Below are 21619 nucleotides of genomic sequence, written 5' to 3' on the forward strand. Positions count from 1 at the left end.
TCCTGACTTACGGAGCTCACTCAGAGTGAGGCTCTACCACCCTCACGGAGGTAGGCCCCCAGGACTGTGGAAACATGGGAGAAGGAAGGCAGCGTGCTCAGCAGGATGGCACGTGGCTGCCTCCCTTTTCCTTTCCTCTTTTCCTTTGTGCCCTTTGAGCCTGGGGTCCTGCTGGGCACACAACTGCTGCATAGGAAGTCCTTATAGCCCCCACCAGACTGGACATGCTTGGCAGTGATGCAGCGCCAACCAGACACTCACTCATCACACAGAGGTATGTACAGCGTGAAGAGATGGTGCCTGTAACTTTTTAATGTTGTCCATAAATGTTTGTGTTGTGTGAGCAAATAGCTACACAGACCACAGCAGAGTTCTGTGTTATAACGTGGGCCCAACACCACAAAGTCCACGGGGCAGGTGCTCACCGACAGGGCCTACTGCTGCTATGATACACCCATCACCTAAATGGACAAATGTGCTCGCCCAGCAACCAAGAGTCCAGGCTCTTCCTCTCCCTGGCTCTGCAGGATCTACATGCGGCATCTAGCCCTACCACCAGCTGGTACTGATTAACCCTCATCCCACAGAGTGGGACCCCACAACAAGCCCATCTACGAGTATTTAGCAAGTAGCCCCACATGCCAGGCACTGTTCCAGGGCAGGCTCTCAACCAGGGATGATTTTGCCCCTCAGGGTACAGTTGGCAATGTCTGCAGACATTCTGGATTGTCCCTACTTGGCGGCAGCGAGAGGGAGGTGTTAATGGCCTCTCCTGGACTGGGGCCAGGGATGCTCCTGCAGTGCACAGGACAGGTACCACGGCTGGGGAGCCTAAACATATCATCCACTTTGATCTCACTTTAAACCTCACTTTGTCCAGGAGCTTTCCCTGACCTCCCTCCACAACCCTGACCCAGGCAGCAAGCGAGGAAGCAGTGAGGGGCACCTCCCTTAATAGGGCTGGAATAGCTCCTGTCTTACCTCCTGATTATTCTGACTCATTTAAAGGCCAGTCTCCCTGTAAGTTGTTGGGGGAAAGCCCGTATCTGTGGGACCTCGCCCAGCTCCTGCCCATAGGACCCTTGGAAGGGTTTGCTGAATGAAGGAATGAATGAACAAATGAATGGTCCCCCTTCACATCCACCAGATGACTCCAGAATGTTTAGAACTGGGTTCAAAAACCTTTCCTCTCTGAAAATGGAGATCTAGCTATTTGGTGCAGAGCTTAGACATGCACACCTTTTAGTCACCTAGCTTCAACTCCTGGCTCTAACTCTTCTGAGCTGTAAGACCCTGGGCAAGTGATACAACCTTCCCAAGCCCTGGTTTCCTCCTCATATTGATAACAGGCCTGATTTCACAGCATGGTAAGGATTCAGTGAGACGCTGTGTGCGTTACATAGAGTAAGGCCTGATGCAAGTCAGGGGCTTCTTAGTCAGTGGTGCGGGAATTCTCCAAAAAGAGGCTCCAGAGAAGATGAAAAGCAGGAAATCTGGAGCCAGAACACAGCACCTGCTCATCACCCCTAACATGGCAGCCCATGCCAGAGGCGAGGTTTGCTATTGCCTTTTAAAATCCTCCAGCAGTCAAAGAGTCACCCCTCACCAAGCTAGGAAACCCAGAGAGGGGCAGAGAGGTGACAGAGAGAACTCTGTCTCCTGGGCATTCCCCCTTCCCACCTCCCACTCCCAGCCCTGGCCACAGCTCCAGACCCATCCAAGAAAAACCATGAGAAGCCAGCAGAACAATGTACTTTGCCTGTTCCAACCAGAGTCCACAGAATCCTGCTTTATCAGCCTGAGCAAATAAACATGGTCTGTGGGATCCTGAGAGTCCTGGGGCAGGGGAGGGGGTCTTAGGGCGAGCCCAGCACCTCTGCCTCCTCTGCACCCTGGGAGGGAATGCCCACCTGGTGGAGGCCCTGGACACTGGGTGCAGCTCTGTGACACAGTCCCCTAGTATTGTTTTCCATCAGAGGCCACACTGGGAGTTACCCTGCTCTTTGAGCTCATCAGCCCTGAGAAACTGGGCTTCCCTGCCAATAGGGAGCAAGAATCTTGGGAGGGATCTCCATGCAGAGATCTAGGGTCACTGAGGGACTATAGAGCAAGAGATGAGGTCAAGGCCAACCCAGGATTCCCACACCAGGTTCTGGGCCAGTTTTGTGCCAAATTTATCACTTTGCTTCTGTCAAAACCCAGGTCTAACAAGAATACCATCTATTGAGCTCTAGTTGTGTATCTGGCACTGTGGTAGCTATTTACAAGTAGTTTAACCCCGTTTAAAACCTTCCCCCAAATAAAGATTGTTATCCCATCTGCACACTGAAAATCAGAAGTGACATACTGGGCCTCAGCTCACCCCACTAAGACACAGTTGGAGCCAGAAGCTCGTCTGTCTAGTGCCCCAGGAAGGCAGGCTGCCACAGGGCTCTCCCAGCTCCCACCACAGAGGTGACCATGCAACGGACACCAAGGGCCCCTCTCCCCCTCCGCCTCCCCTCAGGAGCTGCTCCTCTGCCTACCTGGCTAATTCCACATCCTCCTGGTGCCCACACCCCACGATGCAGCCCCTTGGCCCCTGCCAGCCCAGCTGAGAATCCCTGGCTTGGGCTGTCCCCACAAAGTAAGAGTCTAGCAGCAGGTTCTGGTTCTGGGAGGTTGAGGCAAGGGTAGAAAGAGCCGGTCTGAATCCCAAGCGCTTACCAGCAATGGGCTTTGGGCAAGTGCCTTCACTCCTCTGAGCCTCAGTCTCCTCATCTAGAGAGTGGGGAACACAATGCCTGTGTACCCTCCATGTCTCTTGGGACTAGGCCACCTCCTGCTATTTACTGTGAGATACTAAGGCCAAGCAGAGGGCTGGTGTTTTGAATACAATGCCTATATTCATCTTTACACAGCCCCAGTAAGGCAGAAATTATTATTACCACAGTAAGAAGACTTTGATGCCCAGAGGGTATAGAATTTCCTGAGTCTCTCAGCTTCTGAGACATGAGTTGAGTTTTCAGCTGATGCTGGGCTCTTTTCAACTGGCCAGAAACAATTGCTTGAGGATTTGGATGAGCATCTATAGCCTAAGGTGGGAAAAGGGCAGCCCACCCTTCTGACCTGGGAGATGCCATGGGACCCCAGCCTCTGTGCATTACCTCTCTGAGCATCCACAGCGAGGCCCAGAGCCCAGCCACCCCACCACCTGCAGAGACCCCACAGCAGTTGTCTGCTCACCCTGCTCAGAGGATACAGGCCAAAGGAGGCAGCATGGCCATGTGGTTGCACTCCCGGCAGGCTGCCCAGCTCCTGGGAAAGTAAGAAGACCTGCCTCATGCTCACCCCACATGGATTAAAGCTTCAGAGGGGCAGGCCTGGGGATTGCCATGAGGCCCCATATGCCCCTATATCATTCCATCCTACCCACCCTAAGCCGAACTCTCTCCAGGCACCAGGAAGCAGGAAAAAGCCAGAAGGGCCCTGGCCTACTCCTGGCCATCCATGTGACCTTAGGCAAGTCCATAATTTTAGGGCACCTCAGTTTTCTCACCAAAAATGGCCATCAGAATACCTGCTACCTCAGAATGGGAGCACAGTGGGCAAATGTAGGAAGTTACTGCAGAGAAACCTACCAGCCAAGGACCTCCCACCCAATGCAGGACAGGCCTTCAAGTCCTCACCCTCCTGCCTGTGTGCCAGCTACTCCCCACCCCTCAGCCCCAGCCCCAGATGCTCTCCTGGAAGTCCACCAAGACTCCTGGGCCCACAGAGCTCCAACATCACTCTGTCCACTTGATTTGAAATTATTCTTTAATCGCCTCATGCCATGAGCACTGGCTTCCTGGGTGAAGCCACTTCACCCAGAGCTGTTCAAGGTCCTTATCAACTTCTATTTAAGTAGATTATTTAAAATCCCAACTTCCTACACAGCCATGAGGCTGGACCCTGAGAACCTGGGTCTTAGTAGTTAAGAGCCATGACCCTAGAGCCAGACAGGCCTGGGTATACATCTGACTTCATCTGTCTCTGTAAGTGTCCTTGTCTGTAAGATGGGATGGCAGCACTACAGATACACAACAACAGGCCCAGGGAAGGCACTTCGCCCAATACAATGAGGCTCAATAACAGCCTCCCTGGTGACTGTGGACATCAAGCGGCAGGTAGAGACCTCTGTCACCCCCCACCCATCTGCATGGAGTCCCCAGAGCAGACCAGTCCTCCTGAGGAGACCAGCATCATCTGCTATGAGGTCATGGCCCCTGGCATCCTGCAGGGTCTGAGATTGAGGAAGGTGCAGGGCTGCGGACACTGTCCTCATGCCACACCCACTCTGGGCCAGCCTGAGTTCACTGGCTGAGGATTCCCCTGGAGACTCCAGGGGCAGCAGAGGAAGCACCCAGGCCCCACCTGCTTGGCACTTCCTTCACCTCAGCGGGTCCTGAAGGCTCCCTCCCCACTGCTGTCGGTCCTCTGCCCAGCAAGGCTGCCATTCCTCCATCTAGATTAAGGGGCTTCCTTCCAGCTTTGGGGGAAGAAAGGAAATCTGCACACACACCAGTGCCCCACGGGTGAGCCCAGCCTGTGAGCCATAAGGTTCTACGAGGAGGCAGAGGCCCACAGCTCTGGCCCCTCCCATTCCCACGGGCAAGGCTAGGCTTTCCCTTCGCCTCCCCCACCCCACCTGGCCCCAAGCAGCCCTGCACATGGGCCAGGCCCAGCTGTGCACACATGGCCATCACATGAAGCGGCAGAGAGGGCCCTATGCAGCTGGGCTGGTGGCAAGTGCTATGGCCTGACCATCTGCGCTGCACACCCATCACCCTGATCCCACTGCCAAGCACCCCCAAGACCAGAGGGCCTCTCCCTGACCTGCACTTCCTTAGCCAAGTAGCGTCACCATCCCCACTCCTCCATGGTTAAGAGGACAGCAGGTTGGACAAAACAGGAGGCTGTCTGGCTTCCCCTTGCTAAGAATGGACAGCTCCAGGGCATTCAAGCTGCTGAGAAGCAGAGCTGTTATGAGCCTCGGCACTGGAGCAACTCTCTGACTCTGACTCCAATCCAGGCTCAACAGTGACATGGCACACGGCTTCAAAGGCTGCACCTGCACCATGCCAAGGAGGCACCCGCACACTGAAGTCTCAGTGAATGGCAGCCAAGGAGGTGTGCAGTGCAAAACCCTCCAGGCCACATGTAGTGGCAAAGGGCTTTGAAATCTCAACCAATGTATGTAAGCTCTTGAACCTGTCTCACCATCTGTGAAATGGGTGGAGAGGTAATAATTCCTATTTCATTAAATGAGCTAATACACATAGTATGCTTATCACAGTGCCCAACACAAAGTAAGCATCTGACAAATGGTAGTTTCTGTGATTGTTGTTTAAATGATTACAGAAGTCTTATTTCTACATCCGTCAAGGCCTTGCCCAGCAATGAGGACATTGCAAATGCTCAAAATGTTCACTCCTCCTACAGCTCCTACCCCTTTCTTCATTCGCTCTTTGCACAGAAGCTGTGTATGGGGTATTAGCACCATTTTCCAGGCTTAGCAACTGAGGCTCAGAGAGGGAAAGTCACTTGTCCCTGGTTATACAGAAAACATGCCAAGGCACAACTCAAACCTCAGTCTCCAGACTCCCTTCCCGGGCTTTTTTCACCAAACCCGGAAGCTACTCAGGTAAATGAAACCCCAGATCAGATCCACTATCCCAGGAGGACTGCCCTTGATGCTGCAATAGCCAAGGCCTCATGTCAGGCAGACTCATCCTCTCTTTGCCTCCTTTCCCAAGGGCCCACTCCAAACAGTCAAGCCTTAGTCTAGATGCAGAGCTACAGCCTGTCTGGAATGGGGGTGTGTGTGTGTGTGTGTGTGTGTGTGTGTGTGTGTGTGTGTGTGTGTGTGTGTGTGTGTGTGTGTGTGTGTGTGTGTGTGTACAGCCTGTCTGGAATGGGTGTGTGTGTGTGTGTGTGTGTGTGTGTACAGCCTGTCTGGAATGGGTGTGTGTGTGTGTGTGTGTGTGTGTGTCTTTCCCTCCCAGACAACAAGCAGATGCCCACATGGGGTGTGTGTGTGTGTGTGTGTGTGTGTCTTTCCTCCCAGACAACAAGCAGATGCCCACATGGGGTGTGTGTGTGTGTGTGTGTGTGTGTCTTTCCCTCCCAGACAACAAGCAGATGCCCACATGGGGTGTGTGTGTGTGTGTGTGTGTGTGTGTGTGTCTTTCCTCCCAGACAACAAGCAGATGCCCACATGGTGTGTGTGTGTGTGTGTGTGTCTTTCCCTCCCAGACAACAAGCAGATGCCCACATGGTGTGTGTGTGTGTGTGTGTGTGTGTGTGTGTGTCTTTCCCTCCCAGACAACAAGCAGATGCCCACATGGGGTGTGTGTGTGTGTGTGTGTGTGTGTCTTTCCTCCCAGACAACAAGCAGATGCCCACATGGTGTGTGTGTGTGTGTGTGTGTCTTTCCCTCCCAGACAACAAGCAGATGCCCACATGGGGTGTGTGTGTGTGTGTGTGTGTGTGTGTGTGTGTGTCTTTCCTCCCAGACAACAAGCAGATGCCCACATGGGTGTGTGTGTGTGTGTGTGTGTGTGTGTGTGTGTCTTTCCCTCCCAGACAACAAGCAGATGCCCACATGGTGTGTGTGTGTGTGTGTGTGTGTGTGTGTCTTTCCCTCCCAGACAACAAGCAGATGCCCACATGGTGTGTGTGTGTGTGTGTGTGTGTGTGTGTCTTTCCCTCCCAGACAACAAGCAGATGCCCACATGGGGTGTGTGTGTGTGTGTGTGTGTGTGTGTGTGTGTCTTTCCCTTCCAGACAACAAGCAGATGCCCACATGGGGTGTGTGTGTGTGTGTGTGTGTGTGTGTGTGTGTGTGTGTGTGTGTGTCTTTCCTCCCAGACAACAAGCAGATGCCCACATGGGGTGTGTGTGTGTGTGTGTGTGTGTGTGTGTGTGTCTTTCCCTCCCAGACAACAAGCAGATGCCCACATGGGGTGTGTGTGTGTGTGTGTGTGTGTGTCTTTCCCTCCCAGACAACAAGCAGATGCCCACATGGGGTGTGTGTGTGTGTGTGTGTGTGTGTGTGTGTGTGTGTGTCTTTCCCTCCCAGACAACAAGCAGATGCCCACATGGGGTGTGTGTGTGTGTGTGTGTGTGTGTGTGTGTGTGTGTGTGTGTGTCCTTCCCTCCCAGACAAGCAGATGCCCACATGGGGTGTGTGTGTGTTTGTGTGTGTGTGTGTGTGTGTGTGTGTCTTTCCCTCCCAGACAACAAGCAGATGCCCACATGGGTGTGTGTGTGTGTCTTTCCCTCCCAGACAACAAGCAGATGCCCACATGGCCTAGCAGCCTTTCTGGGAAAGGGGCAGAATGGTTTAGGCAAGGAGGGAACAAAGAGGAGCAGGTGCCTCTGTGACCGTGCATGTGTGTGTGTTCTTAGGTACATGTAATGATCATGTGTATCGGCACAGGTGTGTGTACCTGGATGCATGTGCACACTCTCTCCCTGAATTTGTCCCTTTTATATAGAATTTCCCCACTGAAAGGGTAGAAGTGAAAGGAGACCATAATTAGTAATCTCATCTCAGAGTGTCAACTGTGTGTACACCCAGCTTCTGTTAACAAACACTCCCAGTTGGGACGGGGCCATGACACTGGTGGGTGGCACTGTGGGAGCATCTGGCCAAGCAGGCATTCCAGAAACTGCTGTCATCTTCCCCAACCCACTAGGTGATCCTGGACAAATCTCCTTCCTTCTTTTTCTAGGCCAGTTTTCCATTCCATGAAATGGGCTATTTCAACCTGACTGGGATGTTAAGATCAAATAAGATAGAAATTATTATTGAAATAAGTTAAAGCCACTGAATAAATGAGATGCATGTGAGTGTTTTGAATATTTTCTAAGAAGTGAAAGAAGCAGCTGAAGGGGCAAAAACGGTCTTGAATTGACAATTAAAGGAACAAGGTCCCAGCCCTGTCCTGTTACTCACCAGCTGTGAAGCTTGGGTGGGGCATGTGGCCTCCCCAAGCCAAGAGGGGCTTCCTTAGTTGCCAGGTGAGCAGGTGACAGGAATCTCTCTGCCCTTCTGTCATCCTTCCATCCTAGTGATGCCCTATGGGCTCCAGGCCTCCCCAAGATTTCTGAGACTTAAAGCCACTGCCCAAGGGTAAGACTAAATGCTCCACTGGGCCCACTGCTGAGGGTCCCAAATGGTGTGGCTATGGGCAGTGTCCCAGCCTGGTCTGTGACAGCTCCTTGACCCTCCACTCCACCTCTCTGACCAAACATCTCACCCAAACCCAAGCACGACACTTCAGCTCAAAAGTCACAGAGCTTCTTTTCCCTGGGAATTCAATTCACTTCCCATGGTTGGACACAGACACCTTGCCTGCCCACCAGCAGGAGGAAGAGGAGAATGAGATCCAAAAACAGGATCATGTTTTCTTAAATGCTTTGTCATTGGCTAAAGCCTAGAGAGGTTCAGTAACTTCCCTGGAGTAACACAGGAAGTCAGCTGCAGAGCAAGCAAAAACTCTGACGATTCAAAGCAGTTGCATCTACCCCCAACTCTACCCCATGCCCCGTGAGGGTTTGGGACAGGGAGCACTTGCCACTCGCTTCTTGGCTCTCCCTTCTCTCTAAGAAAAGAAGCCTAGAACCTCAGGGCAGTCCCAGTCTTGTCTAAAGTGGAATTGTAAAACGGCCCCTCCCCACTATGGGTAATTCTTGGACAAATACTCTTCCCCATTCTTTCAGAGAATGCCATCTGTGGAGGGCAACTCCCACCAGCCCCAACCTGAGAAGCCCCGGGCCCATCCCAAAACTAGGCTTCAAAGATCCTCCACCTAGCGGGTTCGTACCCGCAGCAGACCTGCCAGCTTCACCACAGGGTGGGGGGCAGCGGGAGAAGAGATCTGGGAGGCTCTCACCAGCCAGCTGCTGAGGCTGCCCCGGGGGCAGGATGCAGGCTTGCAGCCCTGGTCCTTAAGGGGAGGAGTGCAGAGCCCAGAAGCAACCTGACTGTAGGACATCCCTGCTGGCGGGCAGGGGCTGAAGAGCGGCTGACAGGCTGCCCCGGAATGCCCGGTGCCTTCAAAACCAGGTCGTTTCAGGCCCCCCAAGAGCCCATGCTCAGTGCCAGAAAGGGAAGAGTCTTCCTCCTTCTTCGCCCGAGACATTCCCCCTCCTCCACTCCCCACCGTGCCCCAGGGACTCCAGGAGACAAATACTCCCTGCCATAAAAGTGAACTATGAGGGCTTGAAGCCAGATGCGCTGACAGGGTCACCCCCGGGGTGGGAGGGGAACCAAGGCGCCCCTGAGGCCAGAGAACTTGAACCTTCAGCCCCACTTTGCGAACTAAAATCTGAACCAACGCTGTGGCCGAGGTCACTGGCCCCGGAGGGCCCAAACCTGTCCAGACTCGGGTCAATCGGACGCGGACAACTTGCCGCTTACACATACCCTCCTCCTCCTCCCTAAAGTCCCCCTCACCACTCACCCACCCACTCCAGCAATCGTCCCCGGGCGTAGTGAGGGTGTGCGGCCCGGAGCCGGTACCTGCTTCCTGAGCGCCTCGAAAGCTGCGCTGATGGTGTGAACCCGCGTCCGCTCCCTGGCGTTCGCCAGGAGCCTCCGGGTCTGCTGCAAGGCTTTGATCTCGGAGGCTGCGGCGGTCGCTTCGCCTGGCCGTTTCCTAGGCGACGCAGAGGAATCCGGGTGGTTATTGTAAATTACGTGTGAAATTGGCGAGTAAGAACTTTCCGCCGGGCGTGTGGGGGGCGCTGGACGCACGGAGGACTCTGGAGGCGCAGGGGGCGCCGACGGCGTGGGGCGTGCAGGCGGTGCGCACAACAAGATGCGGGGGCGCAGGCCAGGCTCCCGGAAAGGCTGTGCCTCGGGGCCCCCAGGTACCTGGCCCTGGGGCACGGAAGGCGGCGGCGGCGGCGGTGGCGGTGGCGGTGGCGGCGGCGTGGGGAGTCCCGGTCCCACTGCGCCCAGGGCGAAGCCGCGTTTCCGCGCGTCCGAGACCTCCGGCGCCCGGACGCCCCCGCGCTTCCCCGCCGTGTCCGCGCCCCCGCCTGAGGGAACGGCCGGCGCCACCGGGACAGGCACCGGGGCCGAGACCGGCTGCAGCCGCAGGGTCCTGTCCCTTAGCCCGTTGGTGGCGGTGGCGCCGTGCTCCGGCGCTTGCAAGTCCAATCGGAAAGTTTTATAGCCGTTCGCGCGCCGCGCCGGTTCCTTGGCTTTCCGCTTGAGCTTCTTGAGGCCGTTTAGCTCCTTCACGCACACGGTCTTCCATGGCCCGTCCTCGAGAACCGGGATGTGCTTCATGGCGCGGACAGCGCCCGAGGCACTGGCGTGGGGGTACCCGGGACGCGCGCCCGCCGCGCTCTCTCCGCACGCTGCGCGCCGGCTCTGCCCCGGCCGCCGCCGCGCTCTGCGCCTCGGAGTCTCTAGCTCTCCCCCTTCTCTCGCCCTCCCGCCCTCCCTTTCTCCCCCTTGCCTGGGGCAGCTGCGCCGCCGGCTCCGCGAAGCCGCCGGGCTGTCCGCTCCTGGAGCGCTCAGAGTGTCATCTGAAGTCGCTGCAGCCCTGCCAGCATTTCGGGAGAACGCCCGCTGAGCTCCATCTGTGTTTGTTTAGCCTCAGTTTACACAGAAGCCCAGTTCGCGAGATCAGTCAGCGCCGCCGCCCGGAGAAGAGGCAGCTCTCGCCGCCGCCGCCTCCCCAGCCCGGGCCGCCCGAGCCGCGAGCGCCTTTAAAGAAACAGGAAGCATTTTTCAAAACAGCTGGGCTGCCGGCCGCCTCCTTTGTCCGCGTCCTCGCTACCTCCCCCCACCCCACCCCTTCTGCCCAGAACCTGCCTTCTCGGCTCTCTCTCCCCGCCCCCTCCTCAAGTCCGGGGCGCGTCTCTTTTCCCAGAGGACAGTCTGCTCCCTACAGAACTGCCCGGAGCACGTGGCTTCTCGGCCCTTCGGCCCTTCCCCAAATCAGAGCTCGGCCTTCTCTACCCATCTCACTAACCTCTCCCGGACCAAGCATCTACCTTCCACACCCAGAACCTCCCAGTCCACCCCCAGCACACCCCCTCCGGCGCCCCACCGCAACTCGTACTTCTCCTGGGGCGTGAGGGGAAAGGGAAGCTCTCAGGACTTGCCCGAGACCCTCACGCTCACAGTACCGCAGACCCCATCCACTCCGTCACTTGCTGGAGCAGGGAGGCAGGGACTAGGAGAAGGCCTAAGTGATGGGGAAACTGAGGCTTTGAGAAAGAATGTGCTTTCCCACTGTCACACAGCAAGTCAGAGAGGCCGGCTAAGAGGCCAAATACAGCGGAAGCTTGGGATTTAGACCGACCTAGCATCTGTGAGAATCTGAAGTCATCTCGCCCCAGGCTGCCCACTAAGCCCAGATTTACTCAGCCATGAAATGAGAAATGCGGAGAACATCAACGCCTAAGTCACGACCTTGCTGTGAAGAATTAAACCCCAGGCACATAGGAGGTGCTAGTCAAATAGTAGCTTTGGCTATAATTATTATTAATAACACAGGCAGACTAGCTCCTAGAGGCAGATTTCTAGAGTCAGCCCTAGCTCTGCCACTTACACATTAAGCGACCTTGAGCAAGACAGTGAACCTCTCTGTGCCTCCAAAGGGCATCTGTAAAACTGAGGTAATCGTTGTACCTTCCTCCCAAAGCTGTTGTGACAACTGAGCATATATGTGTGAAACACACAGAGCAGTGCCTGGCATGAAGTAACCGCTTTGCAAATTGCCCACTGTTATGGGCAGGGGACAGAGGTCGACTCCCCAGACCCTTGGTCCTCTGTGCTATCCCACTAGCGATTCTGGAAACATGAGGTCAAACCACCTCTGCAAGATGGCCCTGAAGGACCAGCACAAGGCTTCAGCCCCCTTTCTCTGTGGCCATTCTTCCTTAAGGCAGCAGTGGGTGCTTAAAGCAGTTTGGGAGGAGAAGATGGACCTTGACCTTGGCCTTGAGCTCTGGCCTCTGCAGTCACTGGGCTCTTCATCTTTCTGGTTTCAGTCCTCCACTCCTGACCCCAGACCCATCAGATCTGCTAGGGGTTTTCCTGTGAACATGCAGGGCTTATACCCAGTCCAGAATGCCCTCTCTCCTCCAGGGGAGAATGCCCTGGTGAGGGCTGAGGGGGCAGATGACATGGTGGCCTGTGGCATGCAGTCCAGGGAAGTAGGATGGGGAAGTGGTCCAAGTAGGAGGGCCAGGAGCATAGAGCTGGGGCCAAGAGCCTGGGAGTAGACTCTCGCTTTTCAACTATCAAGCCCCATGACCATGGACAAGACATTTTATCCCACTGGGGTTCTGTTTTCTCATCTGTCCTTGAGGATGATATTTCTGTCTAGCCAACCTCTCAGGGCAGTTGGGAAAGTAAAAAGAGATCGTGGATGTAAAGGGCTTTGACATAAGGCTTCAAACATACACTCACATTCCACATTCACACAGGGACATGCACGTGAAGGCATGCAGTTTTCTGTTAACAATAAATGCAAACCTTATTTTTTCCAAGATGGGTCCCAGTGTCATAAGATGTGTGCTCCCTGAGGCACCCCTAACCCTGAACACCCAGCTTCTTCCTGCACCTTATCTCCCTCCTGAAGACCAAGGGTGTGCCCCAAAGAGGAGCCCCCATTCTTCTGCTGTTTTGCCACCCAACTGGGACCCTAATGCTCACAGGTCTGCCACATATTCCCTCTGCAGAGCACACTCTTCTTCACCTTTGATGACTGGCTCCGGTCTCCTCTTCTCCCGCGAGCCTTGGTGGGTCCCCACAGCCCCCTTCACTCTTGCTGACCTCCGCACATGCTCCCTCCCAGGTCCTGCTGAAGCTTATCCTCCACTGCAGACCTATCTGCCCCCCTGGGGCTGTGAGCACCTGAAAGGCCGGTCTTTCCTTCTTCCCTGTCTCCAAAAGTCAGTACCCAGGAAACCTTCACTGAAGGACAACCAGCCCTCATGCCTCTTTCATTCTGCAGATCCCAAGCAGAGGTTAAGACCCCAGCCTGCCCACTCCTGGTGCATGTAGCCAGTCAGTGGCAGAGATGGGGGAAAAGTCAAGCCCCCCTCTCTACAGACCTGCTAAGGCACTCTGAGCCTCAGTTTCCTCCTCTGTAAAGTGGAGATCATAATAGTGTGCCTCACAGGGCTGCCATGAGGACTAACGGAGGCTGTGGGTACAGCACTGAATACAGTGCATGAAGTAGAGGGGATGGTGGCCCTAAGCATCCTCTGGCTAGCTCAGCTGCCCGGGCTCCTTGTTTCCCAGCATCTGCCCCCAGACTCAGGGTGCAGTTGCAGGCTGGAATGTCCATGGCTAGTGGACCATGTGGAAGTCTCTGACAGGACTGAAACTCATACCTCAAGAGGCCAGGCTATGCCACAAGGAAAATCATATGTCTCGGTTGAGTATCGAGGGTTCCACTCTTGCTGATCCTGAGCCCCTTGTCAAGTCCCCACAAATAGAGGAAAAGGCTGCTGAGATCCAATGGGTTGGGAGGAGGGGGAAAGGAGTGGATAGGAATGGTCAGCTGTGCTGGGCGGATGTACAGTGGGACTCAGACCCAGCCCGTCTCCTAGGACCTGCTCTGTGTGGCCTTGAGCAGCTCCCTCATCTCTCTGAGCCTGGATTCATTGTCTGGGCATTATCCCCTTAGCCATAAGATGGGATGGCAGTATGGGAACAGGAGGCAAACTAAAGGGCCCGAGTGGAGAATCCCTGTTATTGCTATTCCCAGCCCACCAGGTGGCAGACTTTCAAGGTCCAGGCTAGCTGTCTATGGTCCCCAAGGGCAAATCTGTGTCCTAGAGCTCCTGACTCTGCCTTCCCTGGGCCTCTTTGAGAAGTGAGGTAGTGAGACCAGCCAGGCAGCGCCCCCTGGTGGTATGACGCTGCCCGAACTGCACACAACATATCCACCTTCCCACAAAGAACTTGCTGATTTTGGAGCCAGGAGAGGTGGCCCTGCAATGACAGTAATACTGATTTTGTGAATTCATAGAGTTGCAAAAATAAAAAGGCGTTTGAGGCTCCAGGTAGTCTCACCCCCTGTTTTGGATGGGACAACACAGACACCCCAAGAAAACATATGCCCTACATTAAAAACATCCCCCACAGATTCAACTATTTGAGGTTACCCTGGGCTGGCATGATTGTGCCATTGGGCGGTTACACATCCCTGGATGGCTGGTCCAGAGAACAGGAATGAAGCTAGAAGAGAAAAGAAGGCAAGACTTTAGCACTTAGGCCATCGTGAACAAATTCTAGAAACCCAGGCAGCAGGAATTACCACCACCAAGGAGCGGCTACAGGATCTAGGTCACTAAATCCCTATAACGACCCAAGGAGGTAAACCCATTCTACAGATAAGTGAAAAAGCTCCTAGAGGAAAACACTTGCCAACAGAAAGGAAATGAGAAAAGTGAGATTTGAACACAGGTCAACTGACCCAAAGACCAAAGCTTTAAACCATGGTACCCTGTTATCTCCTGAGATGTCAGTGACGAGCATCTGGGAGAGGAGTACTGGGCCACCTTGAGGGCTGGCCTGTTTGGTAGCCTGGATGGCCCTGCACATGCTGCCAGCCTGGGCGAGCTGCGTGCTGTCTTCCTTTCAGCTGAAGCCTTGTCTTCTTTTGGACCAGTGCAGTGCCCCTCCTGCTCCTTCCAGGTTAGGGTCAGATGGCAAGGGAACCACCTCTGGACATTTAAGGGTCTCAGGCATAGGGATCCCAGATCTTAGCATCCAGGCACCAGTGTCCTCCCAGCACATGCATCACCTTCGGGTGAGGACAGGACAGCTTTGCAAGCTGGCACCCAATGATAATCGTCTTCTTGGCTGGATGGGATGGAACCTTGGCTACTTGCTACGTGAAACTCCTATTCCTGATTCTGGAGTCCCTATTTCTTGCTGTTCAGATTGTTCCAAAGTGGGTGTGTCACCCATTAGAGAAAGGGAGGAAGAATGGAAATTAGACTGCCAGCAGGAAACAGAATGCTCTTGAGGTTTGCACCCTGGGGTTGTGCTCCCAGCAGCCCGGGACAGGATCACCCAGAGGAGTAAACAGAAAGTAGAATGCGATCAGCCTGGTGGCCTCCAAAGCCCCTCCCTCCCTCCCAGCCTCAGCGTCTGCACCCCACCATTAGCCAGCGGGATGTTGGATCTGGAGGACAGTGACGAGACATCCAGGCAGGAGCTCCTCTGGGCTCACTCACCCTTCTTCCTTCCACCTTCCTTTATCCAAGTGACCATCCCAGTCGTGGGAAATTGAGAGAGTCTCTGGGGCTGGGGCTGGGACTGGGACAAGGCCTGGATAAGGGCATTGCAGGAGGTGGCGAGGGAAGCCTCTCTGAGAAACACCCCAGCCTGAGTGGGCACAAGCTCTGTGGTTAATGGAGCAGATTCTCCTGCAGAGGTCAGGGCCTGGGGGCGGCACTCAGTCCCCTCTCCTGTTGGGTGATCAACAAGCAACAAGAGGAGCCTGGCAGGATTGGCAGGTGGTGCCAGGCCTCCACACAGTTGGCCAGGTATCTGTTACATAGGATATATTGCTCTGCTCAGAACCTCCCAGGGACTTCCTATTTTTCTCAGATGTGTTAGGGACTGCCATCAATTCCTTCTCTCCCTGTGTGCATGAAGAGGGGGTATCTGTTCCTCTACTGGGTGAACCTGGGCTAGCCTGCAACTGCTTCGGCCGATGGAGCTCCGCAGAAGTAGGAATGACACTGGGTGTTTCAGTTCCCTGCCAGCTGGAGCCCTTAGTCACTGTGTAAGAGGTGCAGCTACTCCACTGGAGAGCAAGACCACGTGGAGAGCACCTGCATGAACATCTGGCCCTGTGGAGCCTTCAGATGCTCCGGCCCCAGCCTCTACCTGACTGCAGCTACATGGGAGGACACAACAAGAACCACCCAGCTGAGCCCAGTCAACCCACAGAGCCACGGGAAGGAACAGTAACTTGTTGTGTTAAGCCAGTACATTGTGGAGTGGTTATGCAGCAGTAGAGAACTGTAACATTAACAGAGCAGCCGAAGTCAACTTCTAGTCCCCATTTCCTCTCTGACTCCACCCCCACACAGTCTCCCTCACACCTCTCCCATCACTCTACTCCGACCACGCTGGGCTCCCTAATACTCCTCAGACTTACCCAGCAAGCTCCCTCCTGCTTCAGGGCCTTTGCACTGTCTGTTCCCTTTGACTGAAATGCTCTTCCCCAGGCAGCCCCATGGCCCACTCCCTCACCCACTTCAGGTGTTTCTAAGTCACCTCAGTGAGGCTGGCCCTGAGCACCCTATGTAAAGCTTGTAACTCTCCCCTCTAGTACTTTCTACCTCTTCTCTGCTTTAATTTTTCAGAAACATACCATAATCTGACATACTATATATAGAGAGAGAAATGTTTTTTTATATACAGATAGATAAACATATATCTATAGATAGGTAGATAAATAGAACTGGATTTTGTTTGTTTGTTTGTTTGTTTGTTGTCCTCCCTCCACTAGAATGTCAGCTCCATGAGGGCAGAGAATTTTGCCTCTAAAACAATCCTGGGTACACAGCAGCCACTCAATACTTACTGATTGAATGAAGGCCCGCTGCTTGGTTTGGACCAGGGCTTGCTCAGCTATTCACCCGACTGCTTTGACAGAGGAAACCAGTGAACCCAGAGACAGGGTTGGTCATGTCACAGGAGTAGCTGCTCTGACCACTGAGAACTGGTGGTCATGTCCAATTCACTCTCTTTCCTCTGACTGGCGTCTCCTGATAAATAGAGTGGGAAACAATCGGTTCTAATCAACAGTCATTCATTCATTTAACAACTCTCGGGCCCAGCCTCAGGATGGGACTGAGGCAGAAAGGTGAAGCATCTGCGTCAGGAGCTCAAGTGCAGAGGACAGACCGCTCCCATCCCCTCCTTGGCCCACCTCTAACAATTCAGTACACATTTGTAGACAACCTGCTGAGGCTGGGGACACAGCAGTGAACAGAGCAAAACCTCTGCCCTCAAAGAGCTGACATTCTGGTGGGAGGAGACATGGCATCCATTTCAAGGTGCTCCAGATCCAGGAGAAAGAAAATACAAGTCTGGTAGGAACTGCAAGTTTCAGTACAAAATGATACAGCAGGCAAAGCTCTGGGAATTCAATGTGTGGCCGGCCGATCAGCTCTGGGAGACTTCCTGGAAGAAGGGACATTCGACTCCGGCTGGAAGGATGGTGGGATTTGGTTGGGCCAGACCACATCCCTGACAAATGCCCATGGCTTCCTTCCTTGCCTCCTCCAAGCTTTTGCTGTTAGGTCACTTCCTCCCTGAGACTCCCACCACCCATTTACAATGGGAACCACCAGCCCTCTTCTGCCTGTGACACACTATATGATCTACATATGTACATGTTTATAGTCCATGTTCTCACCAAAAGAGAAAGGAAGCAACAAGCAGGAGAGCACCTGCTCTTTTGCAAAGCCCAGTGAGGGTTCTTCAGTTGGAAGGAGGGATGGCAGAGGTGAGAGGGGACACTCACGGGGCACTGTCCTCTCCTGGTCCTTTCCCTCCCCTGACATCATACTGACCCCAGATTCCTTCCTTCTAACAGCCTCTGATGAGGAAGGCCCAGAATCTTCTGTTGCTTCTCCTCTGCTCCTCTTCTATGCCCTATGGGTTCTCTTTCCTCAAAACAGCATTATCCATCATATTAACTTAATGTTATTAATGTGAATTTTATCTCCTTTGTAGTTTTGTTTATCAAGTCGTTAATTCACTTTGGTTTATAGTTATATAAGAATTAAAAGCATCAGAGATAATGTTGTCCTAGGGCTCTGTGACGATATGTTGCCTTTTGAGACTGGGGCATACATTACTCAGGGTCAAGAAGCTCTAAGTCAGATGCTCTCAGAGTTTTCCTGCAGCTTTGACTTGCTGTTCTGGAAGTCAACAGATGCATTCTCCTCCTAGGACCAGCTGTGTACCTGCCTTTGGCACCTGCCTCCCCTGTCCTCTACTCCCTTCAAGCCTCTGTTCCTTCATCTACAAAATGGGAAGAGTAAGGGGCAGGTAGAGCCCAAGATCCATTTTAACATTTGTTTTAAGCCTTTTCAAAACCAGAGCACTGGTGAAGAAAAGAGAAACACTTTCTCAGTAGAAAGAAAGGTCTCCTGCAAGCCTGACGTGTATCACAGGCAAGGAAAGCTCTCTCAGGGAGCCAGTCTCTACCCCCTGGAACTCCGAAACCGAAACCGGATCAGCTAGGGGAAGGGGCGTGAGCCAGCTCAGCTCATTAGGGCTTTGCTCATCAGGACCTAGTTGTCAACAGCCTAACGAGACCCAACTTAAGCCGGTGGTCTCCTGGGAGCTGTTAGCAATCCTCACAGACGTGCTCTGTGGCTAGATGTGAGACTTTTTTTTTTTTAAGGAAAAGAACTTTAAATTCCCCAAGGAGCACATTCCTTCATTTTAAAGTATTCCCTTCCCATCTTCCCCATTCCCTCAGAAAAAAAAAGGAAACAAAATAGGCTTGGCTGCTTCTTCTGTGCAGACTTCTTAAAAAAACTATTTTTACAGCTCTCTGAAAAAGTCCCCACTGCTGGCGGCAGCCAGAGAACATGAGGGGGCAGAACGGAGCTGACGCAATGCACATTTATTAGCAGTGAGGAAAATTAATAAGGCACCAGCTCAGCCATGGCCCTGCTCAAGGGCACTCCACAGACCTGGGAAGCCCCAGGGACAGCTGTCGATCTGGTGGTCTCCAGGCTGAATCCTCAGACACCTAATAAGTTGCAATTCTAGACCTGCGCAGCTGGAGGGAGGCTTGGAGATCATATAGTGCCCAGAGGACAAATACTTTTTATCATGCATGCCAAATCTAATTGATTGGTAGGAACTGCCTGAAGCCCTGTGTTGAAAAGGATTCTGAGGCTGCATCTGGGTTCCATGGGAGTAAGTGTTGTAATTGATTAGTAATGTCTGCCATGGATGAACTAGGAAGAGTGGCAGTATTCACACCATGTGTTTGCCACTCCAGGTCTAGTCCAACTTTCCCAATTTATTGATGGGGAAGAGGGAGACTGAGTCCCAAAGCCTGTAGTCTACAGGGTGTTTCCAAGCCTTCTTGAGGACTGGCTGTTGTTGATAAGTGGCAGGTGGTGTAAATGTCTTTAAGGACCAAAGATGTCAGATCCAGAGGCAATCTCTGAAAAGCAAAAACAGTAAACTGGGTTTTGTTAGTTCAATCAGTTGCCTGTTTCCTGGAAATAATCGGTGAAATCAGTTGTCTCATGGTATTGACAAGTCAGTTCAACCAGTAAAGGTGTTTTACCTAACACTAGTGGTCAGGTCAAAAAGAGTCAATGTGTGACACTATCCAGTTTGGCCTCAGGACGATAAAATAGCCAGGCAGCCAGTGGAGTCATTCTAATCAGATAGATCACTATCCGTCTCATCTCTGCCCAACAAGTTTGGGCCTAACCGTCCTGACCGTGACTCTACCTCCCTTGCCCTCGCTTTCTCCTCCCCTGCCAGGCCTAGCCCATGTCCTTTTCCTCTCCCGAACCCCTGACAGACCTTGCTTCCTCTGGCAGAGAATCCTGCAGTGGGCTAGACACCTCAGACGAGCTCCTCTCACTCCCACCAGCACCCGCACATCGATCCCGCCATCTCTGATTCTCTCCCTCAATCGGTGGCAGCTCAGTGGGCGTCCAGGCCGCTCCTCACTTTGGACCTGGGGAAGCCAGACCTGAGCAGGGAAAGGACTCACCTGATGTTCCAGGAGGTAGGGGCAGCTCCTGGTCTCCGGGCTCCAACTATAGGATCATGCTGGTCACCCTGGGCCACTCCACCCTGGCTGGGTCGCCTGGGTTTTGTGCACTCCTCCAAGTAGCATAGGTAACTTCTGAGGACCCCCCCATGGAGGCAGTGCCAGAGTGAACATGTGGGGTGGGAGCTGACTTGGTGTGAGAGGGGCTGTGCTGGGTAACGCAGGAAGGGACGTGGTGGCTGGGAGGGCGAGCCAGGCTGCAGGGGAGGACCGGCTCAGTACGAAACCTGGTGGACAACCCCAGGGCCCAGGCACCACCTCCTGGGAATGGGGAAATCAGGCAGGTTCCTCTCTGCTCTCCAGAAACTTGTAACACTGTCCTCTGGGAAGTCTACTTTGGCACATTAGATCCCCACTGTGAATTTAACAATTCTCTTTCCAGGGACAAAAACACAAAAAAAAACAGAAGTAGGCTCTTATCTGGGGAACTTGAGTAAGATAGAAAAGGACCCTCAGTGTGGTGGCAAGAAGTCCAGCTTTAGAGTGGGACAGGAACATGGCCAAATTCCCTAATATCTCTGGACCTCAGTTTCCTCATTTGCAAAGTTAAGTAGAAAGATTACTGACCCTCACAGACTTGTAGGGAGCATTAAAGGGGACCGTCAATGTAAAGGGCTAGGTACACTGTAGCAATGGTATATTAAACATCTCTCTTTTCCTTTCAATGCAATACTTCATGCTTCAGGGCTCAGACCCTACCACACCTCATCCAGGAAGCCCTCCCTGAACACCCTCAGCCATTCACACAGCCTGCTCTGGGGAACTTCCAGGCTGACCTGTGTTCTGTACTAGGAGACTTGTTTCTCCAACTCTCCCATGAGTCACCAAGGGCCGGGGTGGTTAGCATCTCCCCTTGCTCCCAAGAGCCCCCAGCTCTGGGCTTAGAGCACAATGGGTACAGGATAAAGTAGCTGCACAGATCCTGGCACCCTTCCCTTCCCCCCACCCACCTAATTTCCCCAGTTCCCCTGATTTTCCAACCCCCTGTCTAGTTCTTCCTAATGCTTCTGTCTCCATGTCTCCAGGGCTCTGTTTGCAGGAGGGGAAAAAGTCTACACACACACACACACATGCACACAGCCCAGAAAGCATCCAGTTGCTCCCGGGCGGGCTGCCAGCGATTGAGTGACCTGCAGCTTCCCCCCCAAATCACATTCCACTGGCACAGATCTTGCCCCGCCTGACGCCAGCCTCCGAACTCGCCCCCAGAGCAAACATTTCCAGTTGGCAGCTTGGCCTTGTTTTTCTGAGGCCCTGATTCAGGCTCCCTTGTAGAAAACAGAAAACAAAATGCATGGGACCAAAAATGAATTAAAATAAAATTGGAAAGAAGGGGGGTGAGGTGGGAAGGCGTTCGCTCCAAGACACATGGAAAAATACGAGTTTCAGGATGTGCAAAGAGTTTCTATGAAGCAAACACACATGCTTACCACCCTCCTTCCCTGCTGGCTTTGAGGCTATGATCAGTTCATTCAGGCTGCCTCCCGCTAAAAGACGCTCTGTTCTCATTCACAGCTGCACGGGGAGGACAGGAGACAGGGTGGGGGAGGCTGCAGACCTGAAAGGAGGAGACGATCAGTGTTAAAGGGACTGGTGTTTGTTATAAAGGGGAAACTAATGAAAGAAAAATAAGCACAGCAAGCCGTATTTTCACGCCAGTGCGTGAGGCATCCAGGCGAGCAGGGGCTGTGTGTGTGCGTGTGCTCGCATGTGCACATGCCTCTGGGCCCTGCCGTGTTTGCCTTCTCAAAATAAAAGCCACTCAGTGGAAAGATGTCATA

The 21619-nt window shown here is 53.5% G+C and overlaps 1 protein-coding gene across 7 annotated transcripts in view; it reads right to left on the reverse strand.

Moving 5' to 3' along the window:
* ATOH8 (atonal bHLH transcription factor 8) overlaps window positions 1–10804 on the reverse strand; it is a 32657-nt gene extending 21853 nt beyond the window's left edge. For 3 of the 7 annotated variants that reach the window (XR_005033668.2, XM_036931108.2, XM_036931110.2), the window contains exon 1: window positions 9551–10803. Coding sequence is in view for 5 of the 7 variants with exons in the window: in XM_036931108.2 (XP_036787003.2) it covers window positions 9551–10324 (774 nt within the window). In the remaining 2 variants the exon portion in view is untranslated. Of the gene's footprint in view, window positions 1–9550 lie in introns of all 7 variants that reach the window. The other 4 variants (XR_008995783.1, XM_057497039.1, XM_036931112.2 and 1 more) reach the window with 3 other exon arrangements.
* Between the last annotated feature and the right edge of the window lie 10815 nt (window positions 10805–21619).

Source organism: Manis pentadactyla, chromosome 2 (assembly GCF_030020395.1).
Source record: "Manis pentadactyla isolate mManPen7 chromosome 2, mManPen7.hap1, whole genome shotgun sequence".
Classification (NCBI taxonomy): Eukaryota; Metazoa; Chordata; class Mammalia; order Pholidota; family Manidae; genus Manis; species Manis pentadactyla.